The following is a 27,801-nucleotide window of genomic DNA, read 5'->3' on the forward strand; positions in this document are numbered from 1 at the left end:
GCCAATCCAGTTTTGACACTTTGTGAACGTGTCTGCATTCATCCCTCGGGAGGCATGGTCGGCGGGGTTCAGTTCAGAGTTGACATACCTCCACTGGCGTGGCTCACTGTTGTCTCTGATAAGTGATACTCTGTTGGCAACAAAAGTTTTGTATCTGACATTTTCACTGGCAATGTATCTTAAAACAGTGGTACTGTCGGACCAAAACACAGTCTCTTCCAGCTGCTTGTGCAGTTCCTTTCTCATGAGTCGATCCATCTTAACAGCAACTGCAGCCGCTGTTAATTCCAGTCTCGGAATTGTTGTCTGTTTCAGCGGCAGCACTCTGGACTTGCCAATGATGAATGAACAATGGTTTTCCTCTCTTTCATTTGTGATGCGAAGATAGGTGACAACACCATATCCTTTCTCGCTCGCATCTGCAAAATGATGCAGTTGTGCAGATGTGATTGTTCCAAATCCAGCTGGTTTCAAACATCTGTCCACTGTGAACCCATGAAGCTTTGGGAGGTCAGAGAGCCACATTTGTGTTTTCTGAGCCAGTTCAGCAGGGATTTCCTCATCCCAGGAGACTTTTCTACCACATAGGTCCTGCAAGATGATTTTTGCTGGTAGGATAACAGGTGACAAAAAACCCAGAGGGTCATATATAGCACTCACAAACGAGAGGATGCCGCGTCTTGTCTGTGGCACATGTTTTGCATTTATCCTGACCTTGAAAACATCTGCCTCTGTGCACCAGTTCACCCCTAGAACTCTCTCATCAGGTAAGGCTTCATGACTCAAGTCCAAATCTTTAACCTCCTTTGTTCTTTCCTTTTCAGGTATGGAGACAAGGACGGCTCTACTGTTACTCATCCATTTGGTTAAATGGAATCCTCCACTCTCACACAGTGCTGTCAAATCCCTGACCATATCAACTGCTTGTGTTTCATCAGGCACTGATATCAGGCAGTCATCTACATAAAAATTGTTGATAACTGCATCAACTGCAGCACGTGCCACTGTGTCTGCTGCATTTTCAGCTGTCTTCTTAAGTGCAAAGTTTGCACAGCTGGGGGATGACTTGGCCCCAAACAAATGCACGACCATTTTGTATTCTTGCAGAGGTTCACTCAAGTTTCCATCTGGCCACCAGAGGAATCGTAGAAGGTTGCTGTCCTCTGGTGGTACTCTAACTTGGTGGTACATAGCTTCTATGTCTGACATCAATGCAATGTAGTCATGTCTGAACCGAGTCAACACTCCGATGAGTGTATTTGTTAGATCCGGACCTTGCAAGAGTTCTCCATTTAATGACTGTCCCTGGTATGAAGCTGCAGCATCGAAAACTACACGAAGCTTCCCTTTTTGGGGGTGGTACACCCCGTGGTGAGGTATGTACCACACTCTCTTATCTTCAGACACAGCATTCTCATTTGACACTTTGACTGCATATCCTTTACTGAGCAGGTCAGACATGTGGCTTGTGTATTCTCTGTGAAACTCCTCATTCTTCACAAGTCTCTTTTTCAGGTTTTCTGCTCTCTGTGCAGCCATATTGTAGTTGTTAGGCATTTTGACAGATTTGTTTCTCAGGGGAAGACCTATACTGTAGTGTCCATCGACCCTTTTAACAGTCTTATTAACACTGTTCATGAATTGTATGTCTTCTCTTGACATTTCCTGTTTCTCGTCACTGGCTTTCTCTGGAAAATCGTGATTAACAGCGTTTTACTTAATGTAGTGACTATCTTTAGACTCTTTCTTCTTTAGACCAAACATCTTACTCACTTCATGAATGGTAATGACGACAGGAGATTTTTTACGCGTTGAGTACGGCAACAGAACCGTCAACAGAACGGTAAAACGCTGTGTTGCTCCACCGTCACTCGTTTATTCTTTTAACTGACATAAACATCAAAACAAACCATCAGCTGCTACGGAAGCCCCACAGGCCCAAACTACCGAAACCATTAAGGCAAAACAAATATTAGTAGTGAAATTTAGGTCTTAATCACTAAACTATAAAATAATAACTCTCAAAACTTAAACTTAAATATATTCCTTCTCTGTGAACAACAAGGCATATCATGCAATAAAAGAGTTAACTATAAAGTAAATTATAAGCTATACATGGCGCTTACACTTGTAATAAATAAAAATGGAAAAGGAGAAGAGAGGAAGGGAAGAGGAGAGGAGAAGAAGGGTGAGAGGCACCGCCCAGTGGATCATGTCGGTGCCCCCTGCAGGCCTATAGAAGCATATCTACCAAGAAGCTATATTTGAGACTAACTATTATAGTCTTGTTCTATAGCTGCAACTATGACTACTGACTCTAACACACTACAGTTTACACTAACTAGAGATTTACCAACACCAGCTAGAGGTTTACTAAACACTAACTATAGGCTTTACTAAACAGAAAGGTTTTAAGTTTAGTTTTAAAGGTGGAGGTGGTGTCAGCCTCCTTAACCCAGATTGGAAGTTGGTTCTATAGTAATGGTACCTGATAGCAGAACGCCCGCCCTCCAAATCTACATTTGGATACTCTCAGGGGTCACCAACTCCGGTCCTCGAGGGCCCCTATCCAGCATGTTTTAGATCTTTCCCTGCTTCAGCACACTATGATACAAGGAGCTGTGTCAACCACAGAACTGTCCAGACCTTGATGACAAGTTAATGACGACCATTGATTAGAATCAGGTGTGTTCATGCAGGGAGACATCTAAAACATGCTGGATAGGGGCCCTCGAGGACCAGAGTTGGTGATCCCTACTCTAGGAACTACGAGTAAACCTGCACTGTGAGAGCGGAGAGCTCTGCCAGGAACATAAGGCACTATCAGGTCTTGCAAATAATGCAGAGCTAATCTGTTTTGGGCTTTATACACAAGTAATACAATTTTAAATTGGATTCTAAATTTTACGGGTAGCCAATGGAGCGACGCTAACACTGGAGAGACGTGGTCTCTCCTGCTGATTCATGCCAGCAGTCGCGCTGCTGCATTTTGGATCAGCTGGAGCCTATTCAGCAATTTACTTGGACATCCTGCTAATAACACATTACAGTAATCTAGTCTAGAAGATACAAACGCATGAACTAGTTTTTCTGCATCACTCTGCGAGAGGATTTTCCTAATCTTTGCAATATTAAGGGGCTTTCACATAGAACGTGGTTTGCGCCGCGCGCACCGTCGGGGCGGGCCCAGACTAGGCGCAAGGTAGGCGCAAGGTGGGCACAAGGTGGGCGCAGCCTTGGCGCAGAGCAGCGCGCACATGCACGCATCGCGTACACATTTGTTGCAAGTTGCTTGGCGATCGGAAAAAAAGTTTTTCCGGTCTGAAGCCGTTTTCCCACTCATTTGGACGTACAGTAGCCTACAGCTCGGTTTGCAAAATCCATCTGTCCCTGTTTCAAAGAAAAGCCCTAGCTTTAGTTCTCCTGAGGAGGAGGAGGAGGAGGAGGAGGAGGAGGAGACGAGCAGCAGCAGCAAGGAGGGTCCATGAAATCCTCATTTGAAGACAGGATTTGGGGGAATACAGGCTCGTTGGGGAGCTACAGCTCCATGATGACCAGGTCTACTTCAGGGAGCAGTTTGACAGCCTGTTGGGGAGAGTTGGAGCCTCAGCAGGATCAACCAACTTCAGGCTTCATCACTGCAGCTGAACACCTGGCCTCCCTTACTCTCCTTTATATAGCTGTCCCTCAAATTTTCCATTTTTTCTTCAAGTCATCCACTGTAAATAGTTAAAAACATATTTTATTAAAAACCATTTCTGAACTATGTTGTTGTTTTTTAGCTCATGTCAGTCATCTAGATTTTTAGATATACTAAAATATATCTTAGTATATCGTGCCTTGAAGCACATACAAACTGTATCAAAAAGTGGCAAGAAAAACTCCCCTTTAGGAGGAAGAAACCTTGAGCAGGACCAGTCTCATAAGGGGGGGCCCTCCTGCTGAAGGCCAGACTGGGGGGTGGCGCAGGCCAGCACGCAGCTCCTGAAGCTCCGGCCAGCAAACATGCACAAAAAAGAAAGAAAAGGGGGCCAGCCCAAGAAACTATAGGCATGATGGACAAAAATGATGGCTATGAGATACTTGTAATAAATAAAAATGGAAAAGGAGAAGAGAGGAAGGGAAGAGGAGAGGAGAAGAAGGGTGAGAGGCACCGCCCAGTGGATCATGTCGGTGCCCCCTGCAGGCCTATAGAAGCATATCTACCAAGAAGCTATATTTGAGACTAACTATTATAGTCTTGTTCTATAGCTGCAACTATGACTACTGACTCTAACACACTACAGTTTACACTAACTAGAGATTTACCAACACCAGCTAGAGGTTTACTAAACACTAACTATAGGCTTTACTAAACAGAAAGGTTTTAAGTTTAGTTTTAAAGGTGGAGGTGGTGTCAGCCTCCTTAACCCAGATTGGAAGTTGGTTCTATAGTAATGGTACCTGATAGCAGAACGCCCGCCCTCCAAATCTACATTTGGATACTCTCAGGGGTCACCAACTCCGGTCCTCGAGGGCCCCTATCCAGCATGTTTTAGATCTTTCCCTGCTTCAGCACACTATGATACAAGGAGCTGTGTCAACCACAGAACTGTCCAGACCTTGATGACAAGTTAATGACGACCATTGATTAGAATCAGGTGTGTTCATGCAGGGAGACATCTAAAACATGCTGGATAGGGGCCCTCGAGGACCAGAGTTGGTGATCCCTACTCTAGGAACTACGAGTAAACCTGCACTCTGAGAGCGGAGAGCTCTGCCTTGAAGCACATACAAACTGTATGTGCTTCAGTTTACAAAAGTATTGACACGTGGTCTTTTCATAACCATATATTTATAAATGATTCAATTGATCCTGATATGGCATGGAAATGCTATATTTTATTTTAAACTAACATTTTATTGTTAAAAGAGGAAAAGAATATCACATTCTACCACTTTTAAAACACACCAGGTATGTCCAAATCCTGGGAGATTTCTCTCCACTTTTGTCCCTTTTAATGATGTCACGATAGGCCTGCAGTCTTGTATCCCACAGCTCCTCATAGACTCACTGCCAAGATCATTCTTTCCTCCATGTTGATCATCTCTGATCTACAACCTGCCAGTTTTTTTTCACCCTCCACCACCTTCTCTCCTATTGGACATTAGATGTCGTCACAGGGCGCATGTTCAATTCGCAGCGGCAGCCTGCGCTCTGTTGTGCGCCGCCGAGCTCGGCGGCAAAGCCTTGCGCCCTTGCGCGGCAGCAGCACATAGGCTACACAATGAATGGGAAAGCCGGCGGCAGCTGCCGCTGTGTGCCCTCTATGTGAAAAGGGCTGGAGATGGAAAAATGCTATTTTACAAACCTGATTAACATATGGTTTAAACGACAAATCCTGATCGAAAACAACACCAAGGTTTCTCACAGTTGCACTGGAAGCCATTGCAACACCATCTAGTCCCTTCCTAAAATGCTCTGGACCAAGAATGATAACCTCTGTTTTATCTGAATTTAGAAGCAAGAAATTTCTAGACATCCAGTCCTTGATGTCCCTAAGACATGCCTGAAGTTTAACTAACGGTTCCGTTTCATCCGGCTTCATAGACAAATAGAGCTGCGTATCATCAGCATAACAATGAAAGTGTATGCCGTGATTCTGGATTATACTTCCCAATGGCTGCATAATATAAATTATATTTTACGTCATTTTTATACATTCTTTTAACCAATGATAATACTAATAATATTACACACCATAAAGATTTCAATTCAATGATCAATGTATTAAAACGTTTTTTTTTTTTTTTAAATCCGGGTTGTGGGTGGGTGGGTTTGTGTTCATGTCCTGTTCACCAAAAAAAAGGTGGTACAAGGTACTTGTACGGGACCCTGATTTATTGCTCATAAAAAATAAAAAAATAAAATCCCAATTTTAATAGTTGAGCATATTGTAGCATAAACTCTCATCTACTAGGGCAGAAATAACATTAAAAGAACGGAGGTACGATGTTCATTTAATCGTGATCTAGATCTGAGGTCACGTCGCCCCGCTGCAGCTGGTATGAACTGAAGCTGGAGTTCATTTAATTTCCTCACATCTGTTCTGCATTTTTGAGCAGTGGCACAATTGCTGGAAAATCCACTTCTGGTAAACGTATAGATTGTTTTATAAACTGTATGGAATAGTTTCTTTCTTTCTGAATGCAAAATGATGGACTCCAAATCCCCTGGAAGTTTCCTCAAACCGTCCCAGACTGACCGGCAGCACAACTACCTCCCTCAGATCACCGCTGGTGTCTCTCTTTCTTTGATTTAACAAACATCTTCATGTTTTGAGATCTGCAAAATTCAATAAATAATATAATACATTGGAAATCGGATTTTCCTTTTCTTTTTTAGGGTTTTGTATCTTACCTGTTAATCCTTAAGTAAACATCACATTTATTTTTAATTTTACTTTTCTTTTATGTTACTTTTAGGTGTTACTGCGTCTGGATCTTGGTTTAGTATTTGTTGTTTAATAACAGAGTGATAGTTCATGACTTCTAATATGAGGTTATATTAGACCCAATGATTTTCATTGAGCCCTGACACATAAAACTTTAATAATTAAATAGTTGACTTTTACACTTGTTAACAATTACAATAAAACACCAAATACGTGGTCAAATGAAAGGAAATAAATGAAAACTGAGTCAGATGTCCATTTCTTTTTCAGCGTTTTTTTGATGCATTTGTTAGTGATTATGCAAAATATAATTAACCTGAATGAAAAAGAAAGTAAAATAATATCCATCTGTCACTGGCTAAGTAGTCACACTTGTGCAAAGATCTTCGTTATCTTCCCCTTTTATGTCCTGCCTCTCAGCTCCATCGCCATCGCTCCTCTTTATGCCTGCAAACCATCTCCACCTCGCCGCTCTTGCTTTATCTTCAGTCATGTGACCTGGGCGGTTCCTTCCTACTCTCAGTACAGGTCACCATGTCGTCTCCAAAACATTAGTCCACGGAGACTCCTGTATGACTTCATCCGTCAACCTTTCCGTCAATAGCCTACTGAATATTAAACCTTTATTTAACCTTTATTTAACATAACTGGTGCTTGTTTGTATAGGATATTCCTACATGCACTAACATGGGAAAGTAGTGAACTGTCAGGGTGGTATTTCATATTTAAAAAAAGGTAAAGATGTCAACTTCTTTCATCAACAACAGAAGACATACAAGGTGTAAATGATACCTTGAATCGTAGCGTCGGCTGGTTTCAGGACCTGTGAATATTGTGTTCTGGACACTCCGATGATCTGTGCTTAAATCAAACACACCTCCACCTTTCCTTCCTCACAAGCTGGAGCGGATAAAGAAAGTATGCAGTGAGATTTGAGTGCAGTCTTCAGACCACGTGGTCTCAAGTTTCCTGGAACACTGAATCCTGGAATTGGACCGAAACACAAGAGAATTCAATGCAGAACAATCCCCTCCGTAGAAACAGTAACGACAGTGAGCTGGAGCACGCATGCTTGTCAGTGCAACCCTGGATGACACCAAAAGGGGGACGTAAAGGGGGGGACCTAATGGTGGACTTGGATCACTGAACACACACAATTTCCAGAGTGGAACAAATATTTGGAGACTTACTAGCCTGAGATGATACGTTAGGTTGCTTTCTGTGTGGAGGTCGCAGGTTCTACCCGTCCTTGTGGGGTCTTCTCCGGTTACTCCGGCCTCCTCGCCCTGTCCCATTATAAGTTCATCAGGTTCATTGGTGACACTAAGTCGTCCATAGAAGCGAGCGTGTGGTTGTCTGTATGTGGACCTGCGATGGACTGGTGACCTGTCCAGAGTGTGACCCTAAAAAGCAGATATTGATGATGGACTGATGGATGGGTGGAAGATGATGATAGGTGGCTATTGACTACCTCCACGAAATGCAGCATGAGTCAGCACATCTGTTGATCAGGTCAAAATTAAAAGTGAAATTCATAACTCAACCTTCCATTTTTTTTTTACTTTAAAAACATTTTTTTAAGTGTAAACTTGAGTAAATAGCTAGCTTGTTTCAAACCCCCTGGAGCATACTTCCACAAGCTCACACCAATGGAGAGTGTTTAATTGGAAAAATTGAATTCGGTATTTTATAACGCCTAAGATCCAAAGTAAAAAAACATTAACATCTTATCCTTGCTGGAGGCAATGTTGTACTTTAAATGCACATCATGCACATATTTTTTGGAATTGTGAAAAATTGAAATTTTTCTGGAAAGAAGTACATTCAGTTTTGACAAAAGTACTTGGATATGAGATTCCATTAACATGTACTGTTTTATACTTGTGTCACATTACAACAGTAGTGCAGGCAGAGGATCACTGGTTGGTTAAGACACTCCTTACAGCTACTAGGAAAACCATCACTAGAGCTTGGTATAAACCTGAATCGCCTACTTTTAAACAGTGGCTGGATATTATTAAAGAAATATGGACGATGGAAAGACTGACCCATATCCTGAGTTTGAGGGAAGGGCTATTTGAGAAGAGATGGCAAAAGTGGACATTTTATCTACAGAAAGCATAAGGATGCGGGCCTCTTTTTTTTTTCTTCCTCTTTTCTTTTTATTGGAGTTTATGTTTATGTTTGTTTTTCTACTTTTTATTTTTATTTGTTTGTTTGTTGCACGGTGAATATACAGATAATTTTTGTGATCTGGTAAAAATGTGCAGTTGTAAAAAAAAACTGAAAATCTAATAAACACAAAGTGACAAAAAAAAACAAAAACATTTTTTTAAGTGTAAACTTGAGTAAATAGCTAGTTTGTTTCAAACCCCCTGGAGCATCCAAATACCCACATTTGAAATGAGCAGGAAAGGATAAAATACTTCATTATTGCTGTTTATTTTGTTCACAGGTAACCATGTACAGGACATTTCCAATTACTGTAAAAGGACAAAAATCTGATATGAAAAACATCTGAATAACATGTAGTTTTTCCCACTTGGGCATGTCCTACGGCCTCAGAGAGGAGTGCCAGGCTGCAACAGACGTAGATGGTGAAGAACAGACAAAACTTCTCCACGTATATCACAACCACCGCAAGACACGTGAACTTACAGCAGCCCTGGCTTGTAACCAAAATACAAAAATAGAAAGCCAACAAAACGGGCTCATATGGGATATATTCGAGGCTGTGCGAGGTTAAATGAACCAACATTGCTGAGAGGAATGTTTTAAGTGGGAATGTTGGAACGCAGCAGTGAACACTCGAGCTTCATGTTGGCAAACAAAGTGTGACGCAGAAAGTACAGAACGAACAGAACCGGTAAGGCAGAGTGAACAGACCTGAACAGCGTGCCAGAGAAATGCACCATGTGCAAAAAAAAGAAAAAAAAAGTCAGGAGGAAAAGAAACCACAGAGCACGCGGCCTCATAAATATCTATAAACACACCGCTGCTCTGTCATTAAAAAAAAAACTGATTCAGCATCATATCGATCATTACATCATTCTTATCCAGTGTTAAGGCACATACCATTTGCTTAGAAAACACAGAAATATAAATGACTTTGGTAAATGTTTGGCTTTTTATAAAAACATTGCAATAGATACAACAATTGTCATCCGTTAAAGGTGCTGCTGCTTTCACTGCACATCAATAAATCTGTAAATCTGTAGCCTCTTTGCACTCCCATAGTTAGTTTGTGCACTGTGACAGAAATATATGGTTTGCATAAATAAGAACGGACAACGCCTATTATTTGCATTGCGTTTCCCACCAATGAATGTTTCATCTTTGCTAAAAATACTCAACGGCAGCTCTGACTTAATGATTCAAAGTGCAAACTTACATTTTAAAGCAGTTTTTTTACATTAGGAGAGACCTTTCAGTACTGAGGATTTGGTTTTTCAGCTGAACACTGACACACACACAAACAAATAAACAAACGTACAAAAAAAGACAAAAACAGACTGGTTTAAGAGAAAGCCAGCACATGAAATAAACTGTTAAAAGCGCTGTCGAGTAAATGACTACAGCTTCTCGCAACCCCGTGCATTGCTGAAAGGACTTGTTTAGCAGCTGCTCATTTGCATCTTTGGAGAGCAGAAAACTGAGCTTCTTGAAAGACAAAACCAGACGAAGGCCAGCATCCCTTAGGTCAGCCCGGGACCCCAACAAAGAAAGCGACGAGCAAACATCGAACCTCCAGTCTGTCAGATTAACATGTTTGATGTGAAGTTTTAATGAGATGGTTTTCACAAAGAGGATCCTGAGGATTTACTGAGAAAAACACCTTAATACACCAGCTGACAAGTTAAAGCTCGGCCATGGAGGGGCCTTCCAAACGAACAGCAACGGCAAACATACCTCCAATCCATGGTAAAGTGACTGGGGGGGAAGCAGAATGAAGGTTTTGGACCAACTACGATAAAGCCCTGATTACAACCTTACAGTTTCTGGGCTGCACTGAAGAGGCTCGCCCATCTCCGGTTCTGCCAACAGGAACGGACTACAACTATGGCAAAATATTGTAAAAAGCCTGTAGCGGGCTTCCAAGATGTTTAAGCCAGCTAAAACACGTCAAGAGCGGTTCTACTAGATATCAATCAGCACAATGGTCATTTTTAAGAGATCTTGATTAAGTGTGTATGGTATCTTTAGACAAGAATACTACAGGGACTGCCACATCACTCCACCTCCTCACGCTAAAGAAGCTGGGTGGAGATAAAGATGAGGCCGGATTCATCTACTCTCCATCTGGTATCAGAGTAACTATGAATCAGGTATTTTCAGATTGTAACTTGCACATAAAGTGACAGGGTTGTGTTATGTCTATGTTTTCCAGTTGTTAGGCACTAAAGACCCAAATATCTGTTCTTAAAAACCAGAAAACCAAGTGTTCGTCGTCTGTTCCCCTTCAAAAATCCAGCTATGGCGACATACGGGTTAAGGGGCGTAAAGCAGAGATCGCTTTTGGTTACATGAAACAAAACCCACCAACTTAACTTGTTTAGATCATGTTTCTTTGAGTCAAACCAAAAAACAGACTAGAATCTTTAAATGTTATTGCAATAATAATCCAGACGTCTTGGCGGTGTGCAGTAGCTTATTGGAGGTTTTACGTATTACCCGGCAGACTTCAGGACAAGGTTGTTTTGTGCATAAAATTGAAATGCATAATAATTAATGAGCTTTCGAGATGCCAGAAGGTGGACGTTTATCACATTTGGACAAAGCCTGGCTACCTGCCCCGTTTGGAGTCAGGCATGGAAATAACCAACCGTGTCGCGTCATTTTAACTCTCGGTAGGAAGTGTAATAAAAACCCAACATGATAATGTTTGCATTTATCACATAAAACTGTCTAGCACTGCTGAAAAAATCCAGTGAGTCAACATGCGCCCACTGACGCACAGTGAGGACATTTATAGATATAAAAACTAGCCCCCACCCCCCACACACACACTTTTGCAAAACCAACCTAAACCTGATTCTAAACTTAAAACCAAGTCCAAACCCTTCAAAGAAGTCTGAGACGCATGCAAACCGAGCATAATTCCTGGTAGATTCTGAGCATACAAAGATTGAAATTAAAACGTTATCCCGAGTTGCCATGATACACAACTGTATGCAAAGTCAACAGCTCAAATTAATATTCAGCATAATTTACTGTGCAACGTTGATACTCGTCATGATGCTCTTCATCGCTTTAAAAAGTGAGTAAAACACATAATCCAGCACAAAGACTGACATGCACTGAGCTAATGCCAATGCTGCACGAAAACAAAAACCTTTGGGATCATCTGCATTGATGCGCAGACTGGAAACATAAAACATTTCTTGTTGGGAGCAATACCAGCAGGGATTCGGAGCCACACGGCCATCTGGTCCAGGCCGCAAAGCCCCTGCAAGTCCAGCCAAAAGCAAAAAGGTGCTGTATCTAAGAGGGGGAAAAAAACTCCCAAAATAAGTTTTATATTAAAACCTGATAAAGTTCTGAGATGCATCTTTTTGAAATCTAAATTTCCCAGTAAAAAAAAGAAGAGAAAAAGAAAAACCCAGAAGGAGATATTCCAGTTGTTCAGTCTCCCAAATCTCTAAAATAGCTTTACATCCAAAACAGAGTACCTTCTTGCATATTTCTATAAAAGAATATCATCGAAAAACATAATAAAATTTTATATATACATATAAATTCATTAAAAAAAACAACAAACTATCGTGCAAATTGGAGTATGGGTAACATACTTGAAGGGTAAGACATCACAAGGCGGTGTGCAGCGACTGTTCTGCCACCTGCTCAGTTCTGTGTGCTGGCTGAACCGTGTGGTCAGGTGTGAGTCCTTCCCCTGAGCTCTTTGTGTATTTCACTGACTCCAACGCTCCGTCAGGAGGCAGGTTCAGCTGGACCCTATCGGCCTGTCGGACCAGAGGCGTGGAGGTCATCCAGCTGGACACGCTCACGTCTGCAGGCTCTGAGCTCTTATCAAGACGCTCCGAGTCTTTGGTGGAAGGAAGCTGCAGCTCTCCGGCAGGGGGAGGAGTGTCTTTGGTGTAGGGAAGAGTGTCTGATTCTGTAGAAACCAGCGTGTACAGATCTGACGCGCCTCTATGCGTTGTCTCTCCATCTTTTTGTAAAACGGGCCCTTGTTTGGCCCGTGATGCTTGAGATTCAGGTAGGCTCCTTTGGTCTTTTTTATCACAACCTTTGGTAGATAGCTTGGTGAGACACATAAACGGAGACCTGGAACTGAGCGGTGACCCTCTCCTGACCCTGCTCAGGCTGAGGATGTTCTTTCGGGTTTCAGCGGGGAGTTTATCCAACTCCCTTCCAACTTGCACTGGGTTTGGAAACAGTGTGCCTTGACACGCCCTGTAGAAATATCTGGAAATGAAAGCAGAGCCAGACATCAGGACTTACTTCAAGGCATCTCCGAAAATGAATGCCAGACATGAAAGGCATGTGGTCTCAATAACAGATAACAATTCAGCACACAGATCACAGACATTTGACTGGCCTGTGCTTTCACTCGTCCATGAAGTGAAGTGAACGTACCGGGGCAGCAGCGCGGCTACAGGAGTGATGGTGCACAGCAGGTAGAAGAGAGGGTCCTGCAGAAGCCTCTGTATGGTCCAGTAGGGGTTGGAGGGGGCGTAGCAGGTGGGACAGGACGCGTTGTAGCACAGAGCCACGGTGAAGAATAAGGATATGCTGAAGGCTATCGACAGCCAGTTCACCCAGGTCTGCAAGAGCAGGAGAACAAGTTTAGGAAAAGTTAACATTTTAAAACAATTTCCTTTCCTCTAATTCTAAGGAAACAATCAGCCCGTCTCCATTGAGCCAAACTGTCTAATGAAAGTTCTTATTGTTGCAGAGAAAATAAGGTGAATATTGCCTAGTTCAGTGGAACAATTAACCCTTTAATGTCTGGCATATCAAATGACACAAAAACATCCAACTTTTTGTATTGAATGTTAATTATTTATCGGAATCAAAAACACTTCCAATTTCACAATTTTTAAATCATTTTTTGGTTTGGTTTCAGTAATTCATGTATCAAACATGATACATCCAGCATTATAGAGACGGTGAAGGAATTCAATAAGAAAATTCTGTAGTTATGATCAGACTAATTCTGAAACCACAGCAGATGAAAGAAATACTTACTCTGGTCATAGACCAATTGAAAAATAAGGGTTATTGCATTATTTTATTTATATACAGAATCATTGTTTTTAGAATACGGTAGCTCTATGACATTAGCCATCTGAGCGGCGGCTTCTGGGAGTGAGAACATGGAGTCAGGCTCTTACAGGAGGAAGGTCACTTTCTGAGAACTCACTGTTTTTTTCCCCCTCAAATTAACCAGCATCATATGACTCCCTTTTGTCACATGGTTTGCTATTATCAGATACCACGTGATCCGTCAGTGATGAAGCTGATAAAGCGGAGCGACAGACAGCCGCTGACAGATCCATGATGGACCGACTTTCTGACATCTGTGTGCAAAACTGATCTGCAAACAAATTACTGACTCTGCCTCGTCTTTGAGGCTTAATGTTTCTGTGTTGGCTTTTTGCCCCTGGCAGTGTCTCACTAGTCATGTTTTTATAATATTTTTTTGCAGTAAAAAAGAGAAACTGAATTTGCAATAAAAGGTACGACTGCGGGGGGGCGGTGTTTCACTGAACAGGGGTTTTCTTTGTATGAGTGTAACTCTAGTTCTCTCCATAAATCTCTGCATCTTATCCTGCGAGACTTCTCTTCAAAAGAATAACTAAGAAGAAAACAGCTCGACTTTGAAGAAGATGTAAGAAATATCTTTAGTCTTTAACAAATTATTGTGACTGTTGCTACTGCTGTTAAGAAAATAGTCAACAGAGGACGAAGCAGAAGATGATCAATCCAATGATTATTCAGAGAGAAAGTCCGTATGTGATGCAGTAATGCATAACGATTAAGTAGTTTTATAGCAAAACTACATCGTATTTATGAGGCCAAAAACAGCTAGAAACTAGACTTTGATGACATATGTCATATCTAGTGCTGCCAGAGATGTGCAATAAATGTTCTCATTACACTTTTGCAATAAACTGGGTTATCGACACATTTGAAAAACCACTTCGTGAAAGTGTTAAAAAGGTTTTTGCAATATTTGGCAGTTATTTTCCACTACACGTTTTCTTTTGTGATATTATGATTTGAATGAATCTAGGGGGGACTGAAATGCGACAACAGAGAACTGGAGAAAAAGTGTTGAGCCGCGGACAGAGCGAGTTTACCGATGTCAAATAAAAACCAGAACATTTTAGGAAAATTTGATAAATTCAGGAATAGATTATTAGTAGTGATAAGTACTTCACTGGCTTGTCTTGTTCTTTAGAAATAGAAAACTAGCAGTTCATGTGATTGGTCATGCAAGTAATTTTAGATCGGTCTATGAATAGTTTAAACAAAACAAAAAAGTCTTTCCATCTTATCTTTTGAGAGCAAACTATTTCACTAAAAGTAAAAACCACTGAAAGTAAGCGTTAAAAAAAACATTCTCATGTACAACATTTTAAATAATTGTCCTTTTACTTTGAAGTATTTCATATGAGTTACTTCAAAGAAGCTAAAATGACAATTATGAATAAAATCTTTCATAACGCAACAATGTAATTTGACCGCTTAGAAGAATGAGGACTGACCTGGAGAGTGATAACAGTGGCATTGGACTTTTGTAGGAGTCAGATGTTTAGGATCTACATGATGGCTTTACCAGAGTTTTCTTTTAAGCAACTGCATAAAAATCCCTGGATATGTCAGGAGGAAACATCTGCATGAGCGAGCTGATAGGCTGATCTGGTATCTGAGTGTACACTGAGCTGCAGCCAAAACAAAGGCAGTGAGAACGGTGGGACTTTTGGAGGAAGACACACCACTGCTGCCGGCTGTCACATAAAATACCTTTAATTGACTTTCCGTTTCCCAAATCAAGCGTGCAAGAGAGCGTGTTATTAGCCAGCTGAGCACGTGTTTACCTTTAGTCAATAATGCTCTCCATGAACACTTGTCTGCACAAAAAGGCAGAGCATGTCCAGGAGAGTAATTAAGGGAACAGACGGTCTTTATGTTAAGGAAAAGAAATACTGTTAGGCTGAAATTAATGGAAGAGACTTGGGATCAATGGAGGTAGTACATTAAAATGATGCCGTACTGCTTGTTAGAACCGCGCATAAATACCAGAGAACAAAACCAAAGCAGAGGGAAAATGAAATCAGCAGGTTTTTTTGTTTTAGCAGCAAAATAACTCTGGCTTTTTCGGTCAATCTGACCAGTTGGATTTAAATACTTTTACTTCACACTAATGATCATTCAACCAAGCCAGAATACTGATACCTGGACCTGTTCCAGATAAAAGAAACCCCCTATAACCTGAGGGGGAAACTCATGTTTGAGATGACGACAGCAAGAACTAATATTAAAAAGAAATGTACATCAGTTAAGGCAAGAGAGATTTGGAATAGTTGTAATAACAATCTAAAAATGTGTCGCTCTATCGTCAAGTTTAAGAAATTGTTTAAAGAAAATATTGTAAATAAATATAAAACACTATAATTATAAGTATACTATCAAAAACATTCTAGGATGTGAAATGTCAATTTTATATTTTGTCTTACTTATTTTTTTTTTTTTCTTCTTTATGTATTGTTTGTTTCCACTGAGTAAAAGCTAATGTCTCATATTTTTTGCTGATCAAAAGAAAAAAGGGTAGGCACTATAAGCTACGGCTTCAGCCTACACCTTTTCGGCAAAAGAAATGTTGTTTTTTTTTTTCTTCCTTTTCATCTTGTTCTGTACAAGCCGAAATAAAGATTCATAACATAACATAACATACAGGTGTGACTAAAAGTATGTACCTGGTTGCATCATCAGAGAGTAAAAACAGGACTCTTACCCAAGTTTTGGTCTCGATGCCCAAATGCACCAGAATGGTGAATAAAGCGATGGCTGTGATGGGAGTTCCCCATGTAAACAGATCCACGTCTGAGTCAGCATAGGCCTGGTTGGGAGGGATGGGAGGAGATCAGGATGGGAGGGATGTATGAATATGTAAAAATGATACCATTAAAATACTAAGTGAGATACCACTCACAAAGTAGGGAATGAAGAAGCAGACCAGACTTTGGTAGAAGGCGTCGATCATGTTCATCCAGAACATGTATGGCTTGTATTCCTGCAGAGTAAGTCCAGACAGTTACAGTTAGATCAAGACTTTGAGCAGGAAATGACACAAACTAAAAAAGCTAAAGTGTTTAGTTGTTGACTCAAAAAACTGCTATGTCCATTTCATTTAACAATACATAATAAAGCAAAAATAGTGTCTGAGCGAAGAAACCTTCAGTTACTAAATGTAAGCACTTACTGTTAATGTTTATTTCTTCAGAGAACTAAAAGCCATTATGCTTTAAGGTCGAATGACACTTTACACCTGGCTGTTCCTCGTGTTCGGACTAACTTGGGGAAAAAAAAGCTTTTAGTTTCTCTGCACCCTCTGCGTGGAATACCCTCCAATTTGAACTGAAAATGCCTGAACTTGTTTCATTTGAAGCCTTTCGCTTCAAATGTTTTTTACATATTACTGAAGTCACCACTATTGCACTTTATTTGCTAAACATTTTGCACTCTCATTTTAATGTCTATTTTGTGATTGCTGTTATTTGTGTGTTATTTGTGGACGTGTGCTGCTGCCTTCATGGCCAGGTCACCCTTGTAAAAGAAGTCTTGATCTCAATGGGTCTTTTTTATCTGGTTAAATAAAGGTGAAAAAAAAAAACCCATCATCTACAGCAGTGCTAATGCATTATGGACAATACGGTCGTCATGACAACATTCTGTACGGATCTTCTAACATCTAAGAGTTCTGGCAAAATTGTCACAGTTGAGATTTGTGTGACAAATCTGCTGATTATAAATCAAGAAAAACACAACTTTAAAATGAAACATGACAAATGTGGAGCGCTGAAAGTCTGAAAACCATCAGTCAGTAATGTTGTTCAACACATCAACTAGCTGGCATGTGTGTTTCCACAGCTAAGCAGAAGTAGAGCTGTGCATCATTAGTTTTGGGGGTTCAGTATAGTGCTGAAGGAACAATGGAGAACTGGCCATGATGGGGACCTTGAACGCATCATTTAATTAAGCACCTGCACCAGCTGTTTTCTCAGATACCAAAAATACCTGACCAAAATTCAATTAAGTCTGTCAAAAATCAGCTGAGATACAAATAAAACTGAATGGGAGTAGTCTGTAAGTAGTACAGTATAAAAGTTGGTTAAATAAAGAGGGAAAACAATATACGTTTTATTAAAGACAAGGAATTGTGCTAATTGTTCATGAGTCCAGTCTATCCTCACGTTTTAGTGAAATTATTCATACGGTCAAAGCATGACGGTAATAAATACTGTACCACCAGTTCAGGCAGGTGGAGTAACACTCCACTCAACTCCATCCCACTTTGATGTGCATTAATTGTCGTAAACTGGCCTGAGCCAGGGTATTAAAGCGCTGTGCTGAAGAGAGGAACACTAAAATAATGGCCAGCAAGCAATACACTATATAAAAATAAATACATAAAAAAATCCCTTGGTAATTCCACTATTGCATATACATTTTATTATCTTCAGGCTTCACTGCCACTCCACTCATTTATTGATTCAGTTATTTTTTTTTTAAAGATGTTTTCAAGGCTGTTTCTGACAAACGAGTTTCCATCTTCCATCTAGCAACACAATACAGAACAGCAAAAATAAGTCAGATTTGCTAATCAAGATGCAAAAGATTAGATAAAAGACTGGCAGACTATCACATCCACCTTTCTGTCTGAAGTGAATCACATCTGAGAGAATCTTCTAATAAAGGAATAGGGGTTTTGATGAATGCAGCATGATTTGAGGTTGATATCAAAGGAGATACAGATGGAAAGCCTTTATAATTCAGCAATAATGTGGTCCTGCTGTTGTAACAGAACCCTGGACAGCTCAGCCTTACATATTCATTCATTCATCTTCTCTCACTGCTTCAATCCTGTTAAGGTACATAAAGATGATGGGACCTATTCTTGGTGTGAAGAACGCTGGGAAAGAAGGGCACACGCTGGACACGCTGGACAGTCCATTACAGGGCATAATTACATATTTTCAGATAAAAGTGGCCCTAAATAAAGTGACAGTGGTACATTTTTCTGAAATCTTTTGTGTCGGCTCTCACTTCAGACATCAAAATAAGGTGTATGCTTTCAAGCGCATCAAAAGTGGTGTTGTTTGTTGTTTTTTTTTAAGATGTTCCTTTTAAAAAGGCAAATCTTCTAACACAGGGGTCGGCAACCCAAAATGTTGAAAGAGCCATATTGGACCAAAAACAAATATGTCTGGAGCCGCAAAAAATGAAAAGTCTTGTATAAACCTTAGAATGAAGACAAATGGTGAAAGGAGAAATGTCGAAAAAAGTCAAAATGTGGAGATTAATGTTGAAGTACAATCTTGAGAAAAAAGTTGAAATGTTGAGAAAAAAGTCGAAATGGTGAGAAAAAAGTTGAAATGTTGAGAAAAAAGTCGAAATGGTGAGAAAAAAGTTGAAATGTCGAGAAAAAAGCCGAAATGTCGAGATTAAAAAAGGAAAAAAGGAAGAAAAAAAGAGGAAAAAAAGGAAAGAAAGAAGAAAAAAGAAAAAAAAACAAGAAAGAAAAAAAGGAAAAAAGAAAAAAGAGAAAAAAATAGAAAATAAAGACAAAGAAAGAGAAAAAAGGAGGAAAAAAGAAGAAAAAAGGGGAAAAAAGAAGAAAAAAGCAAAAAAAAAAAAAGAAAAATAAAGAAAAAACAGGAAAAAAAAGAGAAAAAAAGAGAAAAGAAAGAGGAAAAAAAGAGAAAAAAAGGAAGAAAAAAAAAGAAGAAAAAGGGGAAAAAAAGGAAAAAAAGGTGAAACATTTTTGAAAAAGCTCCAGGAGCCACTAGGGTGGCGCTAAAGAGCCGCATGCGGCTCTAGAGCCGCGGGTTGCGGACCCCTGTTCTAACCCCTTTAACCAGATGGATCTGTGACTGAGGCCAGAGGAGAAATACAGTAGATGACTTGGAGTTTGGTGATCCTAACATTACAGAAATGATATCTGTGTCCTAGGCACTCTCTTATGCATACATGAGTCTTGGTCCAACAAGCATTTTTTTTTTTTTAAACGTGTACACAATGAGAATATCCATGATTTTATTCCAATTCTGATATTTGACCTGCATCGTCTGGGGTCTTATCTATCCATCGAGACCAGGCCTATTCATACAGGTTTAATGGTAGTGAAGCTATTCCTGGTTTATTTTGGTAACGTCTGTTTAGCAGGCCGGGCCTTATAGGGTTCAGGCTGAAAGAAAAAGGAACAAAAACACAAGCAGAGCAGACCTCAGAGTTTTGGCCGTTCATGTAGAGCTGAGGTAATTGTTGGAGAGTCTCCTCTGACACGTCTTTGTCCAGAGTGCCAGTGATGAGTTGGGGAAAGGCGGAAAACATCAAGTTGAAGAAGATGAGGTACCACTGGTCGATCATAGCTGAACCAGAGAACCCACAGTAGAACTGAAACCAGAATACGATTGCCACAAACATCTGTGGGAACAAATGCAATGAAGAAACAACTTAACACTCATTCCCAACTCATCTACATTAAAATATTAACAAGCTAAAAGTGGCTTACAGCGTTCTTGTAGAAGAAATACATGATCATGTTTGCCAGTCGAGAATAACACCAGTGTCCATGAACCAGCAGAAGCTTCTGGAGATACCGGAAACGTGGGAGAGCAAAGTCACTCGCCATCACCGCCTGCAAAACACCAGAGCCGCCCAACATTCAGTCTCCTGGTCCTCCTCCCACTGCTGAAGCTTCAACACAAGCAGACATTAGAAAATAACCGTCTGAAACATCTGGCTCTGCTCCACTCACCTGCCTCTCTTTAATGAAGCTTTGGTGGGTGTAATCTTCCCAAAGCAATAACCCTTAAATGAGCTTCTACCTTATGGGGCTCCCCGCTCTAGCTGTAGGAGGGGTGACAGTCTCATCCATTGACTTCGTAAGCGCTCCATGTGGTCTGGGACTTACTGTAGATGTTACAGGAGCCTTCTCAACTCTCAATATCATATGTCAATTAGAGCAATAACCTTGTTCTTTAGCTGCTGCTGCACTCTAATGTAGTAACGACAGCACGGGGAGGGCAGTCCTGATCATAATGCAGTGGAGCACAGCCTCATCTAGGGCTGGGCGATATATCGAGATTTTAATATATATCGATATATTTTCAAACACGATATGGTACGAGACAATATCGTTTATATGGGATTTTTTTTTTTTTTTTTATGATTTTGATATAGCTTATTTTGTGACAAATTGACTTGAATGTTTTATTTGAGATTTGCACAAATATTTTGTTATTTGCACAACTGTCAACCTCAGTGGAAAAGTCTGCCTGTTACTGTCTACATTGTATTAATTGCACATTGTATTCTAATTTAATTGTTATGCAGGAAAGGGATATTTGTTTTATTTTATTCAAGAAGCATTTTTATTCTATATATGCAGCCAGTTTATTTTTATTTCATTTGTTTTATACATTTTGATATTGTGCAGATCTCTGTTAATAAATGTTCCTGTCTGACATTTGGCACGAGGCTTTGTATTAAAACTGACTGTTTTTTTAAGGGTTTGCCTCAGAAAAAAATGAAGCTAACAGAGATGCTATGCTATAAAGCTTTGGGGGAAACCCCAATTATGGCACAGAAAAAATATCGATATTTATCGAGTATCGCTATTCAGCTAGAAAATATCGAGATATGACTTTTGGTCCATATCGCCCAGCCCTAGCCTCATCCTACCAATATGCAGCTCAGCGCAATAAAGACTTCCAGAAAACTGAGCGCTATCTTATAAAGAGAAAGTCCGATTAACAGTGATTAACCTGGCGGCTCAGTTAAATACAGGATACTGAGGCTTGAACAGATGTGCTGTACAGCAGCACATCTGGGAATCTTCATCTCTGTGTGAGCACTGTTCTGAAACATAAACACGGAGCAGGTTATTTTCCCCCTGTTACAGATGTGAAAGACACCACCTTGCAGCGACCTCAGCACAGGCAGAGGAGCTGGTGTGGGTCCAGTCTAACCTCAAACGTCCATAAAATGTGCGGCTTCTCTGCAGGACACGGGACGAGCCTCCTGAGTCAGCAGAACAAGGGCAAGCCTATTTATAAAAGGTAACACTTGCACTAAGGAGTAATGAAAAGCCATTGACTACACTAAAGAGCCTGTTCTCTTTTACCCTCATCCTCCATCACTCGCCTCCTCTCATACAGAAGATCTCTATCACTGTGCTGCTTTTTATGATGCGTTTTAAATCACTCGCCCATATATCCCCATCCACCGTGTTCCCTTACCTGCATACCCTCCTGTCCGGAGATCCCTACGCCAATGTCGGCCACCTGGATCATACTGACGTCATTGGCCCCGTCACCTGTCATAAAGTGAAAGGAAACAGTCCTTCAGATTTGGAAAGATACATTCATGCATGGATGCATGGCCCGGCCAAACTAACAGGCACAACTTGTAAATAACTCAAAAGTAGTAAGAACATCCCATTGGAAACATACAGCGCTGAATAATATGTTCCAGCTGGCAACAAGGTATTAACTAATGTAGTGAGCAGCTTCTTATTCCAACCAACCATTTCCAAAAACACAGCCTGTGTTTGTGGAAGATGTTACTTTACACAAAACGTTACGCAAGGAGTCGTCCGCCGTCAACGTGAGTTCTGGGTTAAAAAATGAAAGCTGGACAGGAATAACTTATTTGCATAAGCTTATAGAAATGTTACCATAGCGATTGAGACCCATAGTCAAAGCTGCGGGTGGTCCAACAACATATTAGATTGCTGGGCCAAGAAAAAACGTCCCACAGAGTGTAATTAATCAGCCAGCTGCTTGATGGCAGCTGATGGCCATCTCATCAAAGGAGATGGATGATATCAGGGTGGCAAGATGCTCAAGCCTTCATGGAGCCACCAGATAGTTCAGCTGTGTGATTAGTTTGGTCCTTACTCCCCAGCTGTTTAATAGCTGCACTTTGCCAGCTCTGCAGTCCCTCTCTCCGAGACAGAGGCAGGCTTCATGACTAACAAGCACAACCTCTAGCTTTACTCCACTCTGTTCAAAGTGTTCATCTTTTTTGTCACTGCAGGTGGTGGAGAAGGTGATGAGTTGGCGGAGAACAAAACTTTTCAATTATTTTATAGATGTTGTTGTATAAAACTTAACAGCGGTGTCTGATTCAAAAGTAACTGCATTCCAGTGTGAAACAGGAGGGCTGGGATGGGGAAGCAGTGAAGGATTGAACGTGAGCAGCCGTCTCAGCTGCAGGCAAATTCTACACAGCAATTCAAAATAAGCAAACATTACTTATCTTCTTATTCTTGAGTTCTATGAAGCAATAATTAACATCAAACAAGTCTTGGTACGTACTAAACTAGAAATCATGCACACACACATGCAAGTCGATGAGAAGCTCTTTTTGAGGGATGAGCAGTAAAACTAGTCGTGAACTGTCCCACCTGATATTCTGAATGCTTTCAGACGGACCATCTCAGCACTAAATGAGTTCTGACCTCTCTGAGATGGTTACTGGTTAACTAACAAAGTTTAACAAGCAAACCATTATTATGGAACCAACTTCCAGTTTGGGTTAAGAAGGCTGACACCACCTCCACCTTTAAAACCAAACTTAAAACCTTTCTGTTCAGTAAACCTCTAGTTAGTGTTTAGTGTTCAGTAAACCTCTAGTTAGTGTTAGTAAACCTCTAGTTAGTGTTAGTAAATCTCTAGGTAGTGTAAACTCCTAGAGAGTGTGTTAGAGTCAGTAGTCGTAGCTTCAGCTATAGAACAAAACTATAATAGTTGGTCTCAAACATAGCTTTGTGGCAGATATGCTGCTATAGGCCTCTGCTGCAGGGGGGCACCGACATGATCCGCTGGGCGGTGCCTCTCACCCTTCTCTTCTCCTCTTCCATTTTTTAGTTATTATAAGTATGTCCTAGCCATCATTTTTGTCCATCGTTCTTGTAGTTTTCTGTGCTGGTCTGCCCCCCCCTTTTCTCTTTTGTGCATGTTTGCAGGCCGGAGCTTCAGGAGCTGCATGCTGACCTGCAGTCCCCGCTCTGATCATCCCACTGCTGCTTCCACCTGTCTGTGGCCACGGTTACATGATGTTTTTTAATTCTGAATTAATTATTCCGAATTAAATAATTCAGATTTAAACTATTTTCCTTTGAGTTTACATGGAAATAGTAAGTCCGAATTGAGGTTTACATGGAAAACACATTTGATTGGCTTTATCCAATTCCTCTTAAGGTCTGGGGGTTGGGAAGGGTTCTGATTGGATAGGGGGGGGCGCCGGAAGTTACGTCTACGGGAAGAAAAACAAACTTAGCCGCTACAACTTTGAAAAGCTCACAATTTCACACAGTTTCCCTACATCTGTTATCTTAATTATTTCCAGGTCCTCCAAGCTATTAATTAAACAAATGGTCTCTACTCTTGACCACCGTTTACTGCGTGCTGCCATCTTGAAACTTTGTTTGGAAAACAAGCCCAGCGCGGAATATAAGCGTCATCGCGACAGACGGGCGAGGGAACGAGCAGCGCAGAAAGACCGGAATTAATTTAAAGTGGAATGAGTGTAAACATGATCGCGGAATTATTCTATTCGGATTTAAAATCGGAATAAACCAGCCACTTACTTCGGAATTAAGTTTAATTCGGAATGGCCATTTTCATTTGGAATTAGGTGTTTACATGGTCATTTTTTATCATTTTAAAATCAGATTTAATTTTAATTCTGAATTAAAGAGGAATTAAATTTCCCATGTAAATGCACTCTGTGTGGATGTCTGCAATATGCTTGCTGACATCCTGCCCCCCCGACCGCCTCAGTGTCTGCTGTCTGCACCTGTTTATTAGTCGTCCCTGTAGTGCACTCGCTGGCCATTGTGTCTGAGTCTCTCCTCTGTCTGTTCTTTATTCTCTCTCTGTTTTCTCTTTTCCTGCTCTGCCCAGCTGGCCTCCGGGAGGAGGGTCCCCCCTTATGATCCAGGTCCTGCACCAGGTTTCTTCCCTCCTAAAAAGGTTAAGGTTAAGGTTTTTCTCCCACTAGGGGATTTTTTTACCTGCCATTGTTTATGTTATGTTTATGTAATAATTGCTCGGGGGTCATGTAGACGCTATATAGATAAAATTGAATTGAAAAATTGAAACAAAGTCACTTGATGTTATCACCATGTAGTTATATATGGTTAAACAGATCTTTTTTTGTGATTGCGGCACGGAAACCTACAAGCCCGGTGTGTGAAAGCAACTTCAGCAACATCACCTTTAGCCTTTCAGCTGGTCACGGTTGGACACACTAGCTTTCCATGTTGGCACAGCACAACACCAAGAACCAGTCACTTGCACGCAAACTACTTAGTGAACCCAAAGGGAGACTAAAACATCCACTCTTCCTGCAAGTTTATTACGTTTTTACGGCAGTTATTACCAGCACTGTAATTCCATAGCATAGATGTCACACTGACAAGAGGATCATCGCAGGATTCAGTCTCCCTTTGGAAACCAAACTGAGTGGTTGTGGCCTGAAACTGGCCAGGCGAGGCATATTTTCCACAAACTGGCCGGACGTGAGCTGAAGTGGGAGTTTGAGCTGATAATGACTTAAACTGAGATCCTGAAGGGTGCAGACAGAATTGGGTGAAGCAGCAGTTGCTTCTTTGACAAGCTCATTGTCATTTGAAACAGAGAGCGTGAGAACAATGGCTGTGCTTAGACGTGGGCTGTATTTACATGTGAAACAATCATCTATGAGAGGACGCTGCTTAGCTCAGTCATGCAGTCAGGATACTTCTGCAGACAGGAAAAGAGGGATCTAAAAGGAAATTCTGCTTGAAGGACTCTTCTGGCATCAGTCTGCCATTACATTTGTCATAGTTTATTCAAATGGTCACTAGCTTCGACAACAGCTGCTTATTTCTTGAAAGCAAAAGTAAAATGAAAAAATCCAGGAACAGAAAACACTGAGGAAGTGCAAATGGGTACGAGAGCAGTCCTGTTCTACTGGCAGCAGCAGGTTTAGGAATGAATCCTGGTTCAATACGTGGAAAGCTGAATAATGGTGTACAACAGTCACTTTCACTGGAATATTGATAAAAAAAAACTACATGAATTGACATAGATTTAAACAGGAAACAGGAGGTAGTTGTTGGCAGATTATTGGATATTTATCAGCAGCATGAACAAAGCGGGCACAAATACTGTACAGCTTCAAACATTCATACGGTCCTTCCGCAGAAGGATAATATTAGTGCAAAGAAGCCCAGTCCAGATGCTCTAGTTTGCGAGACAATAATGTGCTTTTTCTTTTTTACTAATGTCTGCGTAGTTTAGGTATAATTATATATACACACAATGTGATCTTGCAGCAGATGTACGTTTTCCTGCACATATGTGGGAGTAAAGGTGACACCAGCCCTCTGACAGTCTAATCTAACAAACTTTATTAGGACCTGAGACAGATTCTGTCAAAGAGGACTAAAATCACAGTGAAGTACAGAAAGACAGACAAAGACAGAAGACTGTGATGGATGTTGTGTGTGTTAGTGATAAAGCATTGGTGTGCGTGTAGTGTGGTGTGATGTGTGTAAATGAGTGTCTGGTGTTTTTGTGGTTCTGTTTGATGTAACCCCCTGATTTGTGCAAGAGCTGAAACAGTCGGAGCTGCAGAGACCCTTAAAGCAGTGAGGTCGACCTTCAACACGAGTTCAGCAACAACTTCGGGTCAAATCACAGTTGGTACCGGTGTGTTGGGTCAGAGTCATGCAGCAGACCTCCCCCAGTGCACTAGATTCCCTCTCAAGTCCATCAGGGACCCTCTAACCAGCCAGCACCCCCCCACCTCCCCCAAAAATCAGGGGTACACCCTGGATAGGTGTCCAGTCCAACAAAGAAATGTCCCTCTTTCATTTGATAAAACTTCTTGTCAAAAACTGCTGGGCTACTACAGGTCTCAGAAAATTAGAATATTGTGATAAAGTTCTTTATTTTCTGTAATGCAATTAAAAAAACAAAAATGTCATACATTCTGGATTCATTACAAATCAACTGAAATATTGCAAGCCTTTTATTATTTTAATATTGCTGATTATGGATATTCAAATTTTTTGAGATAGGATATTTGAGTTTTCTTAAGCTGTAAGCCATGATCAGCAATATTAAAATAATAAAAGGCTTGCAATATTTCAGTTGATTTGTAATGAATCCAGAATGTATGACATTTTTGCATTACAGAAAATAAAGGACCTTATCACAATATTCTATTTTTCTGAGACAGTCCTGTATATGAGCAAGAAAACAATATTCAATATCAAACTTCTCTTTTATAAGTGAGGGGTTACAACTTCAAACTAAATATTTACTTCCAACGGCTCAATGTCAAATCGGTTTCAAAAATCCCCCAAATATTCACCACAAAATAATTATAAAAGAAACATTACAGGATCACAGAAGATAAAACCTTGGAGTGTGACTGATAAATCCGTCAGTTGATTAATTTATTTGCCTACTATCATTTTAACAATACTAATGTAAACTAGAAAATTTCTGGAAATTTTGATATGGGCATGCCCTACTGCCCATTCGTCCCCTCTCGCCGCTTTGGTTTAGGGCTGTAGTGGTTGTGTTCGGGGCGGTTCTATGTCAGTTTGAGGTGTTTACGGTTGTATTGCATTCATTCCTGTGCTCCCAATAGTTATTAATGGGGCGCGCTTTTTGCCGTCTAGCGTCCCCACTGTAACGCTTTTGACTGAGAAAAGTAATGCCCATCGAGGCACGATGGAGAAGCATCTAACGGTGTATGCCGTGCATGGGTGCACGTTCCGGTTCAGACTACGTTAACGGATAGGGTTTTTTTCCACCATGGTAAAAAAAACCCATCCGAATGAATGGGGCCATTTGGCATGGATTTTACATTAAAGCTTCCTTAAATCACAGCTTCATGAAATTTGAATATGTTGAAGATCACAGCTTGCCGAGTCGGGGAACATTTGTATCATGTCTCTACGATAATCTGTTGCCTAGCAACAAGCATCCAAAGTCAAACGGAAATTAAATAAAAAAAGAAAGGGCAATATCGCAAAAACTTTAAAAGTTGACATAATGAGGTTCTAGGGTCCGTTAGTGCCAATCAGGCCGAGTGTTTGAAAGTTTGAACGATG

General features: G+C 40.7%; 1 protein-coding gene across 1 annotated transcript in view; it reads right to left on the reverse strand.

The window, feature by feature from the left end:
• Positions 1 to 8,867: 8,867 nt before the first annotated feature.
• Positions 8,868 to 27,801, reverse strand: part of atp10a (ATPase phospholipid transporting 10A) — a 53,398-nt gene continuing 34,464 nt past the window's right edge. The window contains exons 15-21 of the mRNA XM_061737848.1: positions 21,926 to 22,002; positions 20,197 to 20,322; positions 19,908 to 20,108; positions 16,615 to 16,695; positions 16,417 to 16,521; positions 13,032 to 13,219; positions 8,868 to 12,860 (exon numbers count right to left, since the gene is read on the reverse strand). Coding sequence (XP_061593832.1) covers positions 12,239 to 12,860; positions 13,032 to 13,219; positions 16,417 to 16,521; positions 16,615 to 16,695; positions 19,908 to 20,108; positions 20,197 to 20,322; positions 21,926 to 22,002 — 1,400 coding nt within the window. The 3' untranslated portion in view covers positions 8,868 to 12,238. The remainder of the gene's footprint in view (positions 12,861 to 13,031; positions 13,220 to 16,416; positions 16,522 to 16,614; positions 16,696 to 19,907; positions 20,109 to 20,196; positions 20,323 to 21,925; positions 22,003 to 27,801) is intronic.

Source organism: Cololabis saira, chromosome 13 (assembly GCF_033807715.1).
Source record: "Cololabis saira isolate AMF1-May2022 chromosome 13, fColSai1.1, whole genome shotgun sequence".
NCBI classification, from domain to species: Eukaryota; Metazoa; Chordata; class Actinopteri; order Beloniformes; family Belonidae; genus Cololabis; species Cololabis saira.